The 15,846-nt window shown below is 43.4% G+C and overlaps 1 protein-coding gene across 1 annotated transcript in view; it reads left to right on the top strand.

Moving 5' to 3' along the window:
* Window positions 1-15,846, top strand: part of HGFAC (HGF activator) — a 39,009-nt gene that overhangs the window by 8,533 nt on the left and 14,630 nt on the right. The window contains exons 3-7 of the mRNA XM_075261100.1: window positions 3,819-3,926; window positions 4,240-4,313; window positions 11,329-11,451; window positions 12,043-12,177; window positions 13,433-13,543. Coding sequence (XP_075117201.1) covers window positions 3,819-3,926; window positions 4,240-4,313; window positions 11,329-11,451; window positions 12,043-12,177; window positions 13,433-13,543 — 551 coding nt within the window. The remainder of the gene's footprint in view (window positions 1-3,818; window positions 3,927-4,239; window positions 4,314-11,328; window positions 11,452-12,042; window positions 12,178-13,432; window positions 13,544-15,846) is intronic.

The raw sequence follows: 15,846 nt of genomic DNA, 5'->3' as shown, positions 1-15,846 counted from the left end.
GGTCAAATACATCCACCAGCTACTGCTGCCTCTGGGGCCAAACACCCGCTGTCCATATTCCATACATTGATGGCCTATCCTAAAGATAGGTCAATGATTGAATTCCCCCCAAAAACTCTTTAGGCTGAGACCCCACGTTGCAGAAGAGCAGCATTTTTTGTTGCAGATTTTGCTGCGGTTTTTGGAGCCAAAGTCAGAAGTGGCTTGAAAAGGAATGGAAAATATATATGAAGCTCTTAGACATTTCCCTTCTGTTCAATCCACTCCTGACTTTGGTTAAAAAAACCGCAGCAAAATCTGCACCAAAAATGCGGCGTTTCTGCAACATGGGGCCTCAGCCTTAAAGAGGACTTTTCACCACCTCTACCAACTCCACTGATTCATACATATTTTTCTAGCCCCCACCGTTCCTGAGCAATCACTGCTGTTAGTTTCAGCACCCAATATACTAAGTAGGCTCCCTACTGTCAGGTAGGAGGTCGTAGGCTGGAGACTAAAGCCCCAAACTGCCCACCTGACAGTAGAGAGTCTGAATAGCATATTGGATGCTGAAACAAATTGCTCAGGAGCAGAGGGCTAGAGAGAGATGCTGAAACAAATTGCTCAGGAACGGTGGGGGCTAGAGAGAGATGCTGAAACAAATTGCTCAGGAACAGTGGGGGCTAGAGAGAGATGCTGAAACAAATTGCTCAGGAACGGTGGGGGCTAGAGAGAGATGCTGAAACAAATTGCTCAGGAACTGTGGGGGCTAGAGAGAGATGCTGAAACAAATTGCACAGGAACGGTGGGGGCTAGAGAAAGATGCTGAAACAAATTGCTTAGGAATGGTGGGGGCTAGAGAGAAATGCTGAAATAAATTCCTCAAGATCGGAGGGGGCTAGAGAAAGATGCTGAAACAAATTGCTCAGGAATGGTGGGGGCTAGAGAGATATGCTGAAATAAATTCCTCAGGATCGGCAGGGGCTAGAGAGACATGCTGAAACAAATTGCTCAGGAATGGTGGGGGCTAGAGAGAGATGCTGAAACAAATTGCACAGGAACGGTGGGGGCTAGAGAAAGATGCTAAAACAAATTGCTCAGGAATGGTGGGGGCTAGAGAGAAATGCTGAAATAAATTCCTCAGGATCGGCAGGGGCTAGAGAGACATGCTGAAACTAATTGCTCAGGAACGGTGGGGGCTAGAGAGAGATGCTGAAACAAATTACTCATGAACGGTGGGCATTAGAGAGAAATGCTGAAATAAATTCCTCAGGCTCGGCGGGGGCTAGAGGAGAGATACTGAAACAAATTGCTCTGAAATGGTGAGGGCTAGAGAGAGATGCTGAAACAAATTGCTCAGGAACGGTGGAGGCTAGAGAGAAAATTCCAACTGTGTCAGAATCAGTGAAGCATTGTCTGTTGGTGGATGCCAAGATTCTTCATGGTTCCGAAATTTTGCTCCATAACAAGAAAACAAGAAATAGATCTATTCTTCATTGATGGAAGGAATCTCAATACTGAACATATTGCTGAATGTCATTTTTGGCAGCGGAATGTTTTCTCCTGCAGCTCAGTTATTACATTGCTCCTGCTTAGAAAAGAATTCCCATAATAGATATGTATTATTTCGTGCTGTTTATGTGAGTGTAGGTTAAGGTAGGATGAATCTACACAGTCCTTGTGTGTCCTTATATTATTGTATAATGCAGTGTTTCTATGGTTATGACAGTGACATGTACTCGTGTGATGTTCTTTGGCATTGTATTTCCAAGAGCGCAGATTCTTATTTATAGCTTTAGTGTGACTATCCTCACGCTGCTTCATAGAAAAACCTTCCAGAACTAAAAGCCTCATTTAAAGGTAAAGAAGCACATATTGGCTTGTTTTAGCCGAGTATTAGAGAAGCTTTCTTCCAGACGCAGCGCCACACCTGTCAGTAGGTTGTAGATGGTATTGCAGCTCACCACTGTTGAAGTGACTCATTAGACTGTGTCAGAGTAAATAGGAAGAGAGATCGGCTGGCACTTTCCTTTAAATTGTGGTGAAAGATTGTTTAGAGACCCGCTCTAATTGTTTTACATTTCCAGGAGGAGTAAAAGAGGAATGCCACAACTTAGAATTTAAAGAAAACATGAAAAACACGAAAAATTGCTAAATCTGACATATTAAGGGCACGTTCACACGACGGAAACCTTTTCCTCCGTGTGAGTTCTACGCTCGGCTAACCGCAATGGGATGCCAATGCAGTGCACCCATCGTCGCATCCCGCTCCTGATTAGGCCTGAATGAATGGCCCTAATCGGGAGTAAGTTTCGAGCCGTGGACGGTGCAGCTGAGTCATCCGCAGAGTCCACGGGAAGATAGGGCACGTCACACGTCGCTTTTTTTCCCCAATAGCTGAAAAAAAATCGCCAGCGGGGAAAAAAGTGAGCGACTCCCATTGAAATGAATGAGAGCCTTTTTGTAGGCAGCTTTTGAGGCAGATTCCACGTCAAAATCCGCCTGCAAAAAACTCAGTGTGAACATACCCTAAGAGAGGTGACAAATCTTCTTTAAATGCATATCCAGCTTTGCTACATAAAGATGTAGCAGAGTTAACCCTAAGGGTCCATTCACATGGCGTAAACGCGCACACATTTTGGCAAAATACACGTGTAAAGAATACACGTGTAAAAATAAGACTCCCATTGACTTCAATGATATTTTTACACGTGTAAAAAAATGTGCCAAAAAACGTGACATGTTTTTTGGCCCCCTTTTTTTTCACACGTGAAAAAAAATGTCATTGAAGTCAATGGGAGTCTTATTTGTACACGTGTATTCTTTACACGTGTATTTTGCCAAAATGGACGCGCGTTTACTCCGTGTGAATGGACCCTAAGGCTCCGTTCCCACAGACTAACGCGCCGCTCATTTAGATACGTAAACACGTTTCAGAGTGAGGCGCTTCAAAACAGATCCCATTGATTTCAATGGGTGCCAACTTATGCGCGCAACACATTGAAATCAATGGGAGGATTTATAACCCATTGATTTCAATGGGTAGCGCGCGTAAGCTGGCACCCATTGAAATCAATGGGATCTGTTTTGAAGCGCCGCGCTCTGACACGTGTATACATGTCTAAATGAGCGGCACGTTACTCCATGGGAATGGAGCGTAACTTCCACAATTGGTTAAATTGCTGTGGTGTGATATTTTAACTAATGGCATGTGTTTGGGTTAACTCTGCTACATCTGTATATACAGTACATTATTGTGCTGTTAGAATCAAATGTGGTCATTAAAGTCTACCACCAATTGTAAAACAACTTGTATAAATTAACAATGCATAACATAAATAATCTTTGTAATATATCTTATTAAAGAAATCTGTTTCCTTCTCCATTTATCTGGTTACTTTTTACGTTGAAGTCTATGGAAAGTAAAGGGATGAGGAGGATGGTAAAGACAATGCTGAGGCAGCTCTTTTGACACTACTATATTTCAAGATAAGAATCTACCACTGCACAGAATGAGGCACTAAATCAATGAACAGCCTCCTTCTCCCCCCTCCCCTCTCCATAGACTCCTGACAGGTATGCTATAAGAAGAAGAACCTCAGTAAAGGGAAAGAGGAATAGAAAAGAAGCCTATTAAGTGGAGAAGGAAACAGATTTATTTAATAGGATACATTACAAAGTTTCTTAGATTCTCCAGTATTATGGTTTTAGAATTGGAGGAACACCTTAAGGACCTCTAAATTTAACCTGGAGTATTAACACACCTATATACACCTGTATTGTATATATTCCCGTATACCTTATGTTATAGCACTTACTTAATTATATGTACCGTACTTGTCTCCAGCTTTGACCGAAGATGGTAAACAGTGCAAGATCCCGTTTCTGCGTGGCGGACGTCTACAGTTTTCTTGCATACGTCAGCGGTTCTTTAGGAACAAAAAGTGGTAAGTGGATTGCTCAGTATAATATCTTTTTAAGGGGTACTCCTACTAAACATTTACCCCTAACTCCAAGTTATTGGGGCCCTACCAGTGGGACCTTCATCCATCACTACCATGGGGGACCCCTTAAAGAAGAGTATTTAGAGTACTTCTCCATCTGCCATGAAGGGCAGCTTTACTTCCTGGTGGGCTTGTGCTTATTTGTAGCAGCCTATCAGAATAGGCAGAGCTGCAGTGTAAAGCATGGCAGAAATCTTGTCTTACTCTAATAATACCCTTCATACAGTAACAGTATATATGTTCTGTATTGTAACAGGTGTGCGACAACACAAAACTTTGACAGAGATGGAGAGTGGGGAATGTGTGCCTTAGATGCCATAAGAGAGATTGGTAAGCCTTAACAAATGCCAAGATATTTCCTAATCTCAATTGTAAAGTGCCAACGTATTATGTAGCGTAGTAGAATGGTATACAATATTTGCATCAATGCAATGGCAGCCCTTGCTGGGATAACTCAAAAAGCATAAGAAACTTAGGAACAAATTGATCATTTCCTTTATGCCAGAAAACTGCCATAGAGGTATGATATTGAGGCGCAAATTTGGCACAAGGCCCTTTCTTGAGCCAAACGTGCACCTTAATCCGCCTCAAGCCTCAACCTCTACATTGTGCAAATATGGAAAGTGTGAGGTACAGATCGGGGCAGGCAGCGGTGTCCATATTTTGGTATACAGTGTTGGCCAAAAGTATTGGCACCCCTGCAATTCTGTCAGATAATACTCATTTTCTTCCAGAAAATAATTGCAAGCACAAATTCTTTGGTATTATTATCTTCATTTAATTTGTCTTCAATGGAAAACCACAAAAAGAATTGTCAAAAAGCCAAATTGGATATAATTCCACACCAAACATAATAAAGGGGTGGACAAAAGTATTGGCACTGTTTGAAAAATCATGTGATGCTTCTCTAATTTGTGTAATTAACAGCACCTGTTACTTACCTGAGGCACCTAACAGGTGGTGGCAATAACTAAATCACACTTGCAGCCAGTTGTGTTTTTTCATTGCAAGCAAAATAGATGAAATTATTAATACCAAAGAGTTTGTGCTTGCAATCATTTTCTGGAAGAAAATGAGTATTATCTGACAGAATTACAGGGGTGCCAATACTTTTGGCCAACACTGTAAGGCTAAGGCTAAGAGTAGAGAACAGAGGTGGCCCTGAAAAGGGACTGGTATCACCAGTGCAGGCACTGCTACTAGATAGCAGAGGTGGTTTGAAACTTAGGCAAAAAGTTGTAAACCATGAGGAGACATATTCAGCAGAGCAAGAACTAGCAATATATTGGGTAAAACAATTCAGGTAGCTAGGCTATGATTCCCTTTAATATACAACTTCTTCAGTCCCATAGACTTTGCAAAAGCGTCAGGATATATGTGTGATCAAAAGCCGCCGTAACAATGGTTCAAGACCACAGTTGTAGTCATCAGTAATGACCAGTCGTTAGAACCCAGAGATTATTAATTTATCATCTACCAGCCTCTGCCCGCGACTTCGTCTGCGTGTTGTTGGCATCAATGATCCCCCTATATTCAGCAAATTGTTGGCGTTAATGATCCGCCTGCTCTGGCGTTTCGGCAGCTGTCAAGCTGGTCTGCCACTGAACTCATTCCTCGTGCTGTGCCCGTGATTGTTCCAGCATCTCAGCAGCTCGCTGGACGCCATGTAATGAGCATGTTGTTGGTGTGGATGATCCCCCTCAGCTCCGCTTGAGGAGATCTCTTTTAACCTCTGGCTTCCTTCATAGCTCTCGTTGTTTTAGAATTTTTCGACAAATTAGATTTTCTTTTTCCCAGCATGTTTACAATTTGCAAACTGCCAATTTGGATTAAAGGTGTTTTCCCATCCAGTGTGTCAGCACTGCCTGGAGCAGATCAGATAATATGCAGATGCGTGTACAGAATGGACTGAGGCTTATCTGAGTGTTTTCACAGGGAGATCACAGACCTGGCTTTATCAGAACCTGAAATAAACTGCTACAAGAGCAGTGTAATATAGTATGTGAACAAAAATTCATAACAGTCGTGAAGCCATGTTATTTACCGGGATAAAAAGTAGCCTATGTTTTAATCGAGGTTACAATCTATCTATGTGCCAAATTTCATTCAAATCCGTTCAGCTGTTTTTGCGTGATTGAAGAACAATCATCCAAAGCCACAAACTTTCACATCCTACTAATATTATAAATGTGAAAGTTTGTGTGTTTGGATGTTTAGATGTTTCTTCCTCAATCACTCAGAAACGGCTGAACAGATTTGCCTCAAATTTGCCACATACTTTTTATCCCGGTAAATGACGTCCCTACTTGACTGCTATGAAGGAATTTAGGTTCACACAACACTAAAGGACCTGTGATGATGCCATCACAGGTCCTTGAGCTGTTCTCTGATAGGATCAGGCTATGTGGTGGGCGGAGCTGCACACTCATTTGTGGGCAGAGCTATATTGGATGAATCTGGACAGTGTGAAAGCTGAAGAAAATGGAGTCTCATGGAAGATCAGGAGACTACAGAACAGGCAGGCTGTGTCTGGACAAGAGGAGTATATTGGGTCTAGAGTTTCAGTGAGTATGACAGGGAATGTATTGTTCTGCCTCTGATGGGGGAGGGGGGAGAACTGTGGTACATTTCAGTAACATCTGTTCAGCTGTTTGTAACACAGAAGCTGTTCAGACACTCTCACACAAGACAATCCCTGTAATCCAAATTGCCAGATGTAGCAGAGCTGAGACTGCGCGGTAGCAGTTTGTGTGCGTAACACGACGCCATGTGCTGTTTGGGCTCTACTGTGTGTGTGGGGGGGGGGGGGGGGGTAGGGCGAACTGTGTCAAAGTTCAGCAGCATCCGTTCAGCCATGTCTAACACAGACGCTGCTAGGACACTCACACAAGACAACCCCTCTGATCCAAATTGCCAGATGTAGCAGAGCTGAGGCAGCTTGTTCTGCTCAACATAGGGATGTACATACAGCTCCGTCTACTGCGCATATGCACTGATGTAACAGAGCTGAGACGTGGACGCAGGCGGATCATCGCCAACCGCATTTCGCTAAATATAAGCAGCTCATCGCCAACAACAACCCACAGATGAATTCACAGGCAGAAGCTAATTTATAATACAGTATTAGTAGGATTCAGTGTATAGATGATAAATGTTAATTTAGGGATAACTCAGTGGGGTACGATGGGTGAAAAGTCCAGATTTTGGAAAGGAGTTCTAGTGAGGTTGAGTGAAAAGGCTGGATTTGGGAATGGGGTTTCAGTGAGGTTGGGCACTGATTTTGGCTGAGAAGACTGGATTTGGCAAGGAGTTCTAGGGAGATTGGGCACCTATTAAAAAGGCTTGGTTTGAGAACGGAGTTCTGATGAGGTTGGGCACTAATATTAAGTGAAATGGATGGTTTGGGAAAGGAGTTCCAAAGAGGTTGAACACTGGTGATGGGTAAAAAAGTTGTGTTTGGGAAAGGAGTTCCACTTAGGGTCGGCACTGATTTTGGGTGAAAATACCAGGTTTGGGAGTTCTGATTCATCCCAAAGGTGGATAAATAATGTCTTGCACCATGTCCAGATAATAGTGCACACAATACCTGTAGGGATAAGGCCAACCAGCACTTCCATACTACATACACTGCCCAGGTAATTTTAGACCGAACAGTAAATAACAAAACCTATCAAATTTTTTCTAGGATGCAAGAAAATCTGTTTGGGCTCCATCTGCTTTAATTTGTAGCTTTAGTTTCTTACTTTTGCACATTTAGTGTCACTTTACACCTCTAGTATGACTCCTATAACCTGGCACTTCTCTATACGGCAATGTGCTGGCATTTTTGGCTATCGGTTTATTTTGGAGCTTGTCCATTACTGGCAGGGATGAAGCTCAGACTGGAATTTCCTGGTTGGCTGGCGAGTGTTACTATAGAAAGTGACTATAAATACAGCGTATGATGTGGGGCTTTCCTGAGCACGGGATGTGGCGTTCTGCACCCAGTGAGTAATATCTCTGCCTCTATGTATCATAAACCACCATAGAAAAGCCACATAATAACCCAGCTTATGATTCATTCACGATGATAATGTGATTAATCGCCCACATATTAGATTCACTATAAAACTTTATGGAAGAACTTTTGCAATTATTATTCATTCTTCTCTTTCCTACTAAAACAGACCACGTACTATACCCAGGGAGGAAATAGTGAAATAATAAAAATTTACTATAAAATAGATATATTGTACCGTATTTGTACTTTACTAGAAATTTTATGATTGTAATTTCTCACAAAACAAAGCTACTACAGTATTACGGTATATTAGGAAAAACCTGGACAGGCTGCAGTGCACATCACGACCACTGGGTGGCACCAGAGGCAAGAGGTACAGATATATTGTGATAGAGTAGTGCAAAATTCTGTTTTATATCAAAGCTGGTCATCCCGTGCAGCAAAGGTAAGGAAGTATATAGTGTATTAGTGTGTCTTATGTAGTTTATTTGGGGTAAATACAATGAATCATTAATAATTATACACTTAAAGGGAACCCGAGTAGAAATATCTGCAAGATCTTGCTGGGAAATCTGTTTTTTGGTTGCATAAGCCTTCATACATGGTGTCCTTTATGCCATTATGGCTACAGCACATTTTGCATTTCTCGCTGAGGCAGGGGGTGTATACAATACAGAGAAGTTTACTCTCCTCCTCAATCCATTATTACTACTATTGGTATCTTTCATGTAATTGTGCCAGGAGTAAATGGAAAATAGAAAACCGGTAGATCCAGGGACACTGGGCTGCAAATCCAGTTTATGATGCAGCTACAAAAACACACAGAAAAAGAAGTCTCAGCAGAATCAGAAGAACTGCTTTCTGTGACTAACATCCCATGTGCCGCACAAGTAGCTAGTCTGAAGTAGATAGACTCTTCTAGTTTTAGGTTCACGCCTGAGCCCAGTCTCTGCCTGGGGATTTTAAAAATGCCTCCCCTTAATAACCATGGGGGGCAAAATCTGTGCAGGATATAAATTGACACTGCCTTGTGATGTCCATTAAAAAACCACAGCCAGTTTTCACTGTTATGTGAATGTAGCCTTAGAGATACCTCCAGGACTCCTCCCTTTTAGCAAGGCAACGCCCATCTGACACTTACCAGCTAATTTACATATACAGCCAGATGGAATGATACATTTATACGTTTATTATAAGTTTTTTTCTCGACTATGCTACCGCTATGAACACCGACCTAGCCAAGTATATACTTATTTTATGTCATCTTGCAAGAGTAATTTTTGCTGACAGTCTCCCTTCTATAGCTGTGTCCTGCTGACTAGTCGGATATTTCATTTTCTGTAGAAGATTCCAAGTTCGCTCTTCTCAGGCACCTAGAATATTCCGCTGTCAGATACAATAATTGTAAAACCATTGAGCGATCTGCCAGCAAAGCCAAATGATCCAACTGCTTGGGATATCACATGCTCCTCTCGGCAGAATAAGAAATACACATTCTCTTCTCATCTATATTGGGGGCCATTAATAATGACCGCCCGCAGTTTGGACATATGGGCCATGGGAATCGCCCTATGATTCATTTCACAGAGTTTTCTGAGCTTGCTAGAACATTTACTGTGTTACTAGGATTTTATTTATATATGTCCATGTATCAGGGGGCAGACGCACAGACCTGTAGGGGCCAACGCTCATGAGTTCCATAGACAGAGCCAGGACGGACCTGGAACTTTTTTGCTATGTTTAACAGTACAGTTTTCCCTCAAACTGACTACAATGGTCAATGGCTGTGACGGCATCAAAATTGCATAAACAAGTTCTGATGGGAACTGTACTGGATTACATAGACTGGTATAGCAGCTACTGGTTTATAGGAACAGCACATGGTGCATATATCTTAGGCCTTCCACTGTGTTCAGCGCACTTTTTTTTTTTAATTCAGAATTTTTATTGAAGATTGTGCAAGGGGAAAATAGAACAGACAGTAACAAGTAAAAGGGTTAACAAACGTCTCGGGAACGTCAGAATACATAGTTAGACACGAAAGTAACCATCATAAAGACAATACAATAAACGATAAGGGGCAGTGCAAGGGGGAGGGGGGAGTGAGGGAGAGAAGAGAGTGGAGGAGGGGTCACACGGTGGTTCAGTGGTTAGCACCGCAGCCTTGCAGCGCTGGAGTCCTGGTGTTCAAATCCCGCCAAGGGCAAAAAACCATCTGCAAGGAGTTTGTATGTTCTCCCCGTGTTTGCATGGATTTCCATCCCGTATTCCAAAGACATACTGATAGGGAAAAATGTACATTGTGAGCTCTATGTGGGGCTCACAATCTACATAAAAAAAAAAAAAAAGAAGAGAGTGGAGGGAGTAAAATAAAAAAAGAAGGGGAGAAGAGAGGAAAAAAAGAAGAAAAAGAAGAAAAAGAAAAAAAGGGGGGGGGGGTATGCGAGTGGGTAAGAGACAAGCTAGGTCATCCACTTCTGCCAGGTCGCTCGGATCTCGACCCAGGGGGTGGGGGATTGGAAAAGAGCAGTATCTAGGTGGCTGAGGTGTGCTGGAGTAGTGTCAGCCAGAGGGGGAATCAGAGCCCAGAAGCGTCCGATACTCCCCAGATAGCTGAAAGGTGAGCCAATAAAACCAGGTTCTGGTATGCGCCTCAGTTGTGCCATGCAGGAAGGAGGTGAAGTTCTCCATGCGCATTATCTTGTTAACCTTTGAAATCCAGAGGGAGAGAGGGGGAGGTTCAACTCGCTTCCAGAAAAGCAGGATACATGCCCGGGCAGCGAGGACCAAAAATCTGAGCAGGGAGTGTTTGAAGACTTTTACAGGAGACTCACAGTGGTTGAGGAGAAACAGAGCAGGGCCCAAGTGGTGAGAGGTCTCGGTGAGCTGGAGGGTGATCCGCTTCACCCCTGAAAAAAAGGATGACAGGACGAGACAAGACCCTGGGTTCGAATCCCGCCAAGGACAACATCTGCAAGGAGTTTGTATGTTCTCCCCTTGTTTGCGTGGGTTTCCTCCGGGTACTCCAGTTTCCTCCCACACGCCAAAGACATACTGATAGGGACTGTAGATTGTGAACCCTATAAGGGACAGTGACCGACAGTATCTGCGGAATATGATGGCGCTATACAAGTAAGCATAATAAATAATAATAATCACTCATATCACTCAAATTTGCCATCTAATGTGAAGCTGATCCACAAAACAAGGGTGACTTGATATTATGCTACACTCTGAGGTCACGTGACCAATATCCATACAGGGCGCGCCAATAGGGAATGGGAAGGTGTCTCTAATAAAGTGGCCACTTAGTACATTTATATAACTTTACATTCTTCTCTACAGTAACTCAAGACCATTGTGCGAAAAATCCCTGCAAGAATGGTGGCACCTGCACTAATATACCCTTCCTCAATACGTATCACTGCATGTGCCCGGTGGAGTATTCTGGGCATGACTGTGAGATTGGTAAGTGTTGATCGAGTTAAAATTATTGGTATATTGGGGTTTGAGATGGGTGAATTCCCCCAAAATTTGTTTGGATGGCCTGAGTTCCTGATTCGTTTTAGGTCGAACAAGTTCGGATAGACCCAGAGGTGAAAATTTTAGACCCAGAGTATAATAGGTGGAGGCCTCTTTTGGGCCTCCTTGAGGTATTTCCAGGACTCTTTCTCTGTCTCCTTGGTGATGTCATGCACCTGGGGTTACCACTGAGGGCTATGATTGGACCTTAGTGGTCACGCGTGCCCACGTAACTGTAGTGGCCCAATCACAGGCCTCAGTGGTGACCTCGGGTGTGTGACATCACCAGGAGAGCACTGGGCACTGGTAATAATTCACTTCAGTGCATGTCATGGCGCCCAAGACGAATCCCCAGTTGTTCGACTTAATTAAAAACCGAACAATTTGGAATATTCTGGTTGAACCCAACTGGGAACAAAGTGATTTGCCCAACTCTTATTGGGTCTGACATATTTTAGGGTCTTGTTGCTCGCTGTTTGCTACGACAGGACCTGAGATGTTGTCTTCTCCTACTAATGGTTTTATTTGCTATTTCAGCAAAGTGTTTCGATGAGGCTCATTACGTGTTTTATGCTGATGGAGAATCATGGGCGAGAATTCACAAAGGCAGAGTAGAACAATGTACATGTAAGAACAGTCAGATCGACTGCCACACTGGAGAGAGATACACAGGTAGGTATATGCTATCTTATATCCTTCTTTTAGATACATACTGTAGATCTTGGAGGGCGCAAGAATGGATGACATTTAGACACTATGGAGATGTTTCCTAGGTCTAGTCAAGCCCACAATTCTAGAGGTGTAGTGGTAACCATTGGTCCCCAACCTTTCTCACACCACTAACCAGTTCCAAGAACGTCAATTTTCCCATTACCTGGGGGAATGAGTTTGAGGGGTACTCATGGAAAAACTTGGAACCATTGTTGAGCGTAAGGGTGGGAGATGGGGCTAATAGGGACGTGTTCTCAGTGGTTGGCTTTCTAAGTTGTGGGTAGCTTCCAGTGAGCACTGCTTTATAATGAGGAGTATATGTATGGATTAGCATCCAATGTTCCCAGCAAGGGCACCCCTTATTGGCTGCCGCTCCTTGCACACAAGCGCTGTTCACCAGGAGATGCCCACAACTGGAAGAGCGCCCTGTGGCCCAGTGATTTGGGACCTATGGTGTAAAACACTAAGGCTAGGTTCACATCTATTCCGTTCTTCTGGCCCTCTGAGATACCAGAAAACCTTCATCTAAAATAGTGGACACGAATGGTTCCCGAGGGATGCCATTGACTATAATTGGGTCCCTCAATTGCCCATTGGGCTTGCAGAGTGCATTGACATTTATTTGTTTTTTGAGCGTTAAATACAAGTTTTTGATCTTTTTTTTACATTTTTGATCTGTCTTTAGGTTAAAAAGACGTATTATTTTTTTTTGTTTTTGGACATAGTAAGGGTGCGTTCACAAGATGTAACGTGCCACGTGATCTGGCACGTTTACGGCGTGTGAGAGTTTGCGCGCCGTAAACGCTCCCATTAATTTCAATGGGAGTTAGGATCGTATACGCTGCGTTATTTTGCGCCCGTAATATTGCGGCGCAAAATAACGCGGCGTATACGCTTGTAACTCCCATTGAAATCAATGGGATTTTTTTGAGCACGCAAAATGTTGACACTCATATACGTGCCAGCTTGCGCACTATTTTACATTGTGTGAACGCACCCTAGGAATTTATCATGTCTATAATATACTATATTCCTTCTGTACCATGGGTTGTGTTCATTCCATTCACTCCAATGGAACTGAGCTGTAATACCAGATACAACCCAGAAATAGGTGTGGCGCTCTTTTTGGAAGAAAGGAACCATGTTTTAGTAATCCTAAATAACAGTATTAAAACGATATGTACAATATGTAGAGCTGACATGTTTGTGTCTTCAGTTTGCACAACGAATCCATGTCTTAATGGTGGAGCCTGTCGCCTGATGATCAATACCGGCAAAACCGTATGTAGCTGCAGAGGAGGATTTGTTGGCGAATACTGTAATATTGGTAAGACAGAAACCTTCTAGATTTACTTACATTTATTTACCAAGATACTATAAGGGACTGCTCACACAGTGGAAAATGAAGATAAATTCTTCTACATTTTTGCTGTTGTTTTCCGGTCACTGATGAGTCTTTGTGGCTGAATCATCTGCGGCAAGCTCGAGCCTTCTTCACCCTCGGGCTGCAGGCATGTTAGTATGTTCAACGTGGTTTCTGTGGGCAAGCGGCCCAGACGGCACATAGATGAAGAACACGGCTAGCACGCTGACAAAGCACAGGTTCACAGGGTCTGTTCATATGCGGCAGATTTTACTACTGAAATTTATTAGCGCAAAATTTTACTTCCATAAATACCCAAGTAAAAAAAGTTGCCTCTATCGATTTTCCAATGTCGCTTGTCTTTGGTACAAGAAGGAGCTGTCTTCCAAAGATGCCCCATGTTGACATCCAGCTACACCAGAGAAATGTTGAGAGGGTGCAGAAGGAACAATGTGGCTCGTCTTTGGTGCAAAAAGAGTCTGCCTGTCAAAGATGTGCCACGTTGACGACCCATCTACACCAGAGAAGTGTTGAGAGGAACACAAAAGGAACCGTGTTGCATGTCTTGAGTATAAGAAGGAGCAGTCTGGAAGGGGATGCGCCACATTTATACCCAACTATGCCAAAAAAGTGGTGCAGACGGGCTATTAAATTCCCGGCAATATCCATAAGCGGAGGTGGCCTTGCTCAGTAAACATCGTAGATGTCGTGTGTCACCTTCCTTCCAATTATACAACTCCCCCGGGTAAAATATGTCACATAATGAGAAAATACAGAAAGGCTATAACACCTTCTCCAAAATAAGACGTGAACACATGCACGGGGACATGACAAGCTCTCACCGCTCTGCATTTTTCTACCCAAATTGTCTCTTATTGTCTCCTATCGGATGCCCAATTAGCTGAAGCGAGTCTGTCAGGTATTATTCCTCCTCTGGGTTAGCAGGCTCAGCACATATTGTTCCAACTACAATGGACGTTTCAAGGAATTACAATCATTTCATTTGTGCGAGGACTACAGGTATTAGAGCGGCCGCAGCGAGACCTTGTACGGCAGAGGATTTGCATGAAGGATAATGTGGTTAACATGACTGCGGTCTCATTCAGTAACACAATATGGGGCGGGAGACATTTTATTGGTACCACACAGACTCACATATTCTCAGATATTAGATACGGTATATACAGATGTAGCAGAGCTGAGTTTGCACTAAGTCTCCCTCTCTCTCTCTATATAAACTGTATATAGGTATTAAAGATGGATTTTGTGCTGAAGAAAGCCAGATAAGACATTATATTAGTCTTGATTCGAATAGCAGATTGGAATACCTCACTCCATAGGAACGCGTGTAAGCGGCTGATGCCGCCGGCCGGCGCTTAACCCCTTGGTGTTCGGCTGCGTACATGAGAGCAGAGGTATTCGACGAATAGATGCGAATACTATTCGCTCATCTCTAATTATAATATCACTATTATAGATTGTGAGCTCTTGTGAACCGGACCCTCACTCTTATTGTGTGAACTCATTTATTACTCTTATTTAGTCTGTACATGAGCCATACTATTCATAAAGTGCTGTGGAATATGTTGGCGCTATATAAAGAAAAGGTATTATTATCAGTGGCGTAACTACCGCCATAGCAGCGGAGGCAGCTGCCACAGGGCCCGAGACATTAGGGGTCCGGTGACAGCCACTACCGCTGCTATCATTATACTTGGGGGTCTTTTCGGACCCCCGAGTATAATGATTGGCGGAGCAGGGGAGGTAAGAAACATAAAAAACATGTTACTTACCTCTCCACGATCCTGCCAGGCCTCCTTCCTGACGTCTCTGACATCACATGAACCCGGCCTGCGTCCCGGGTCATATGACATCCGACGTCATTGAACATGGACAGCAGCGGAGAAGGCAGCGGAGAAGACCGCGTAGGAGCCGGGGGACAGGTAAGTAACAGTAGTTTTTTATGTTTTTATTCTCCCGGGTCTCCGATTATTATACTCTGGGGTCTGAAAAGACCCCAGAGTATAATAATTGTTTATGGGTGTCCACAGTGGGCAATAGTACTGTGTGCAGGGGCCACTATGGGGCATAATACTGTGTGCAGGGGCCACTATGGGGCATAATACTGTGTGCTGGGGCCACTATGGGGGATAATACTTTGTGCTGGGGCCACTATGGGGGATAATACTGTGTGCAGGGGCCACTAAGGGACATAATACTGTTTGCAGGGGCCACTAAGGGACATAATACTGTGTGCAGGGTCCACT

Source organism: Leptodactylus fuscus, chromosome 1 (genome assembly GCF_031893055.1).
Source record: "Leptodactylus fuscus isolate aLepFus1 chromosome 1, aLepFus1.hap2, whole genome shotgun sequence".
Classification (NCBI taxonomy): Eukaryota; Metazoa; Chordata; class Amphibia; order Anura; family Leptodactylidae; genus Leptodactylus; species Leptodactylus fuscus.
The sequence above is the reverse complement of the archived record's forward strand: the minus strand, read 5'-3'. Positions and strand labels throughout refer to the sequence as shown.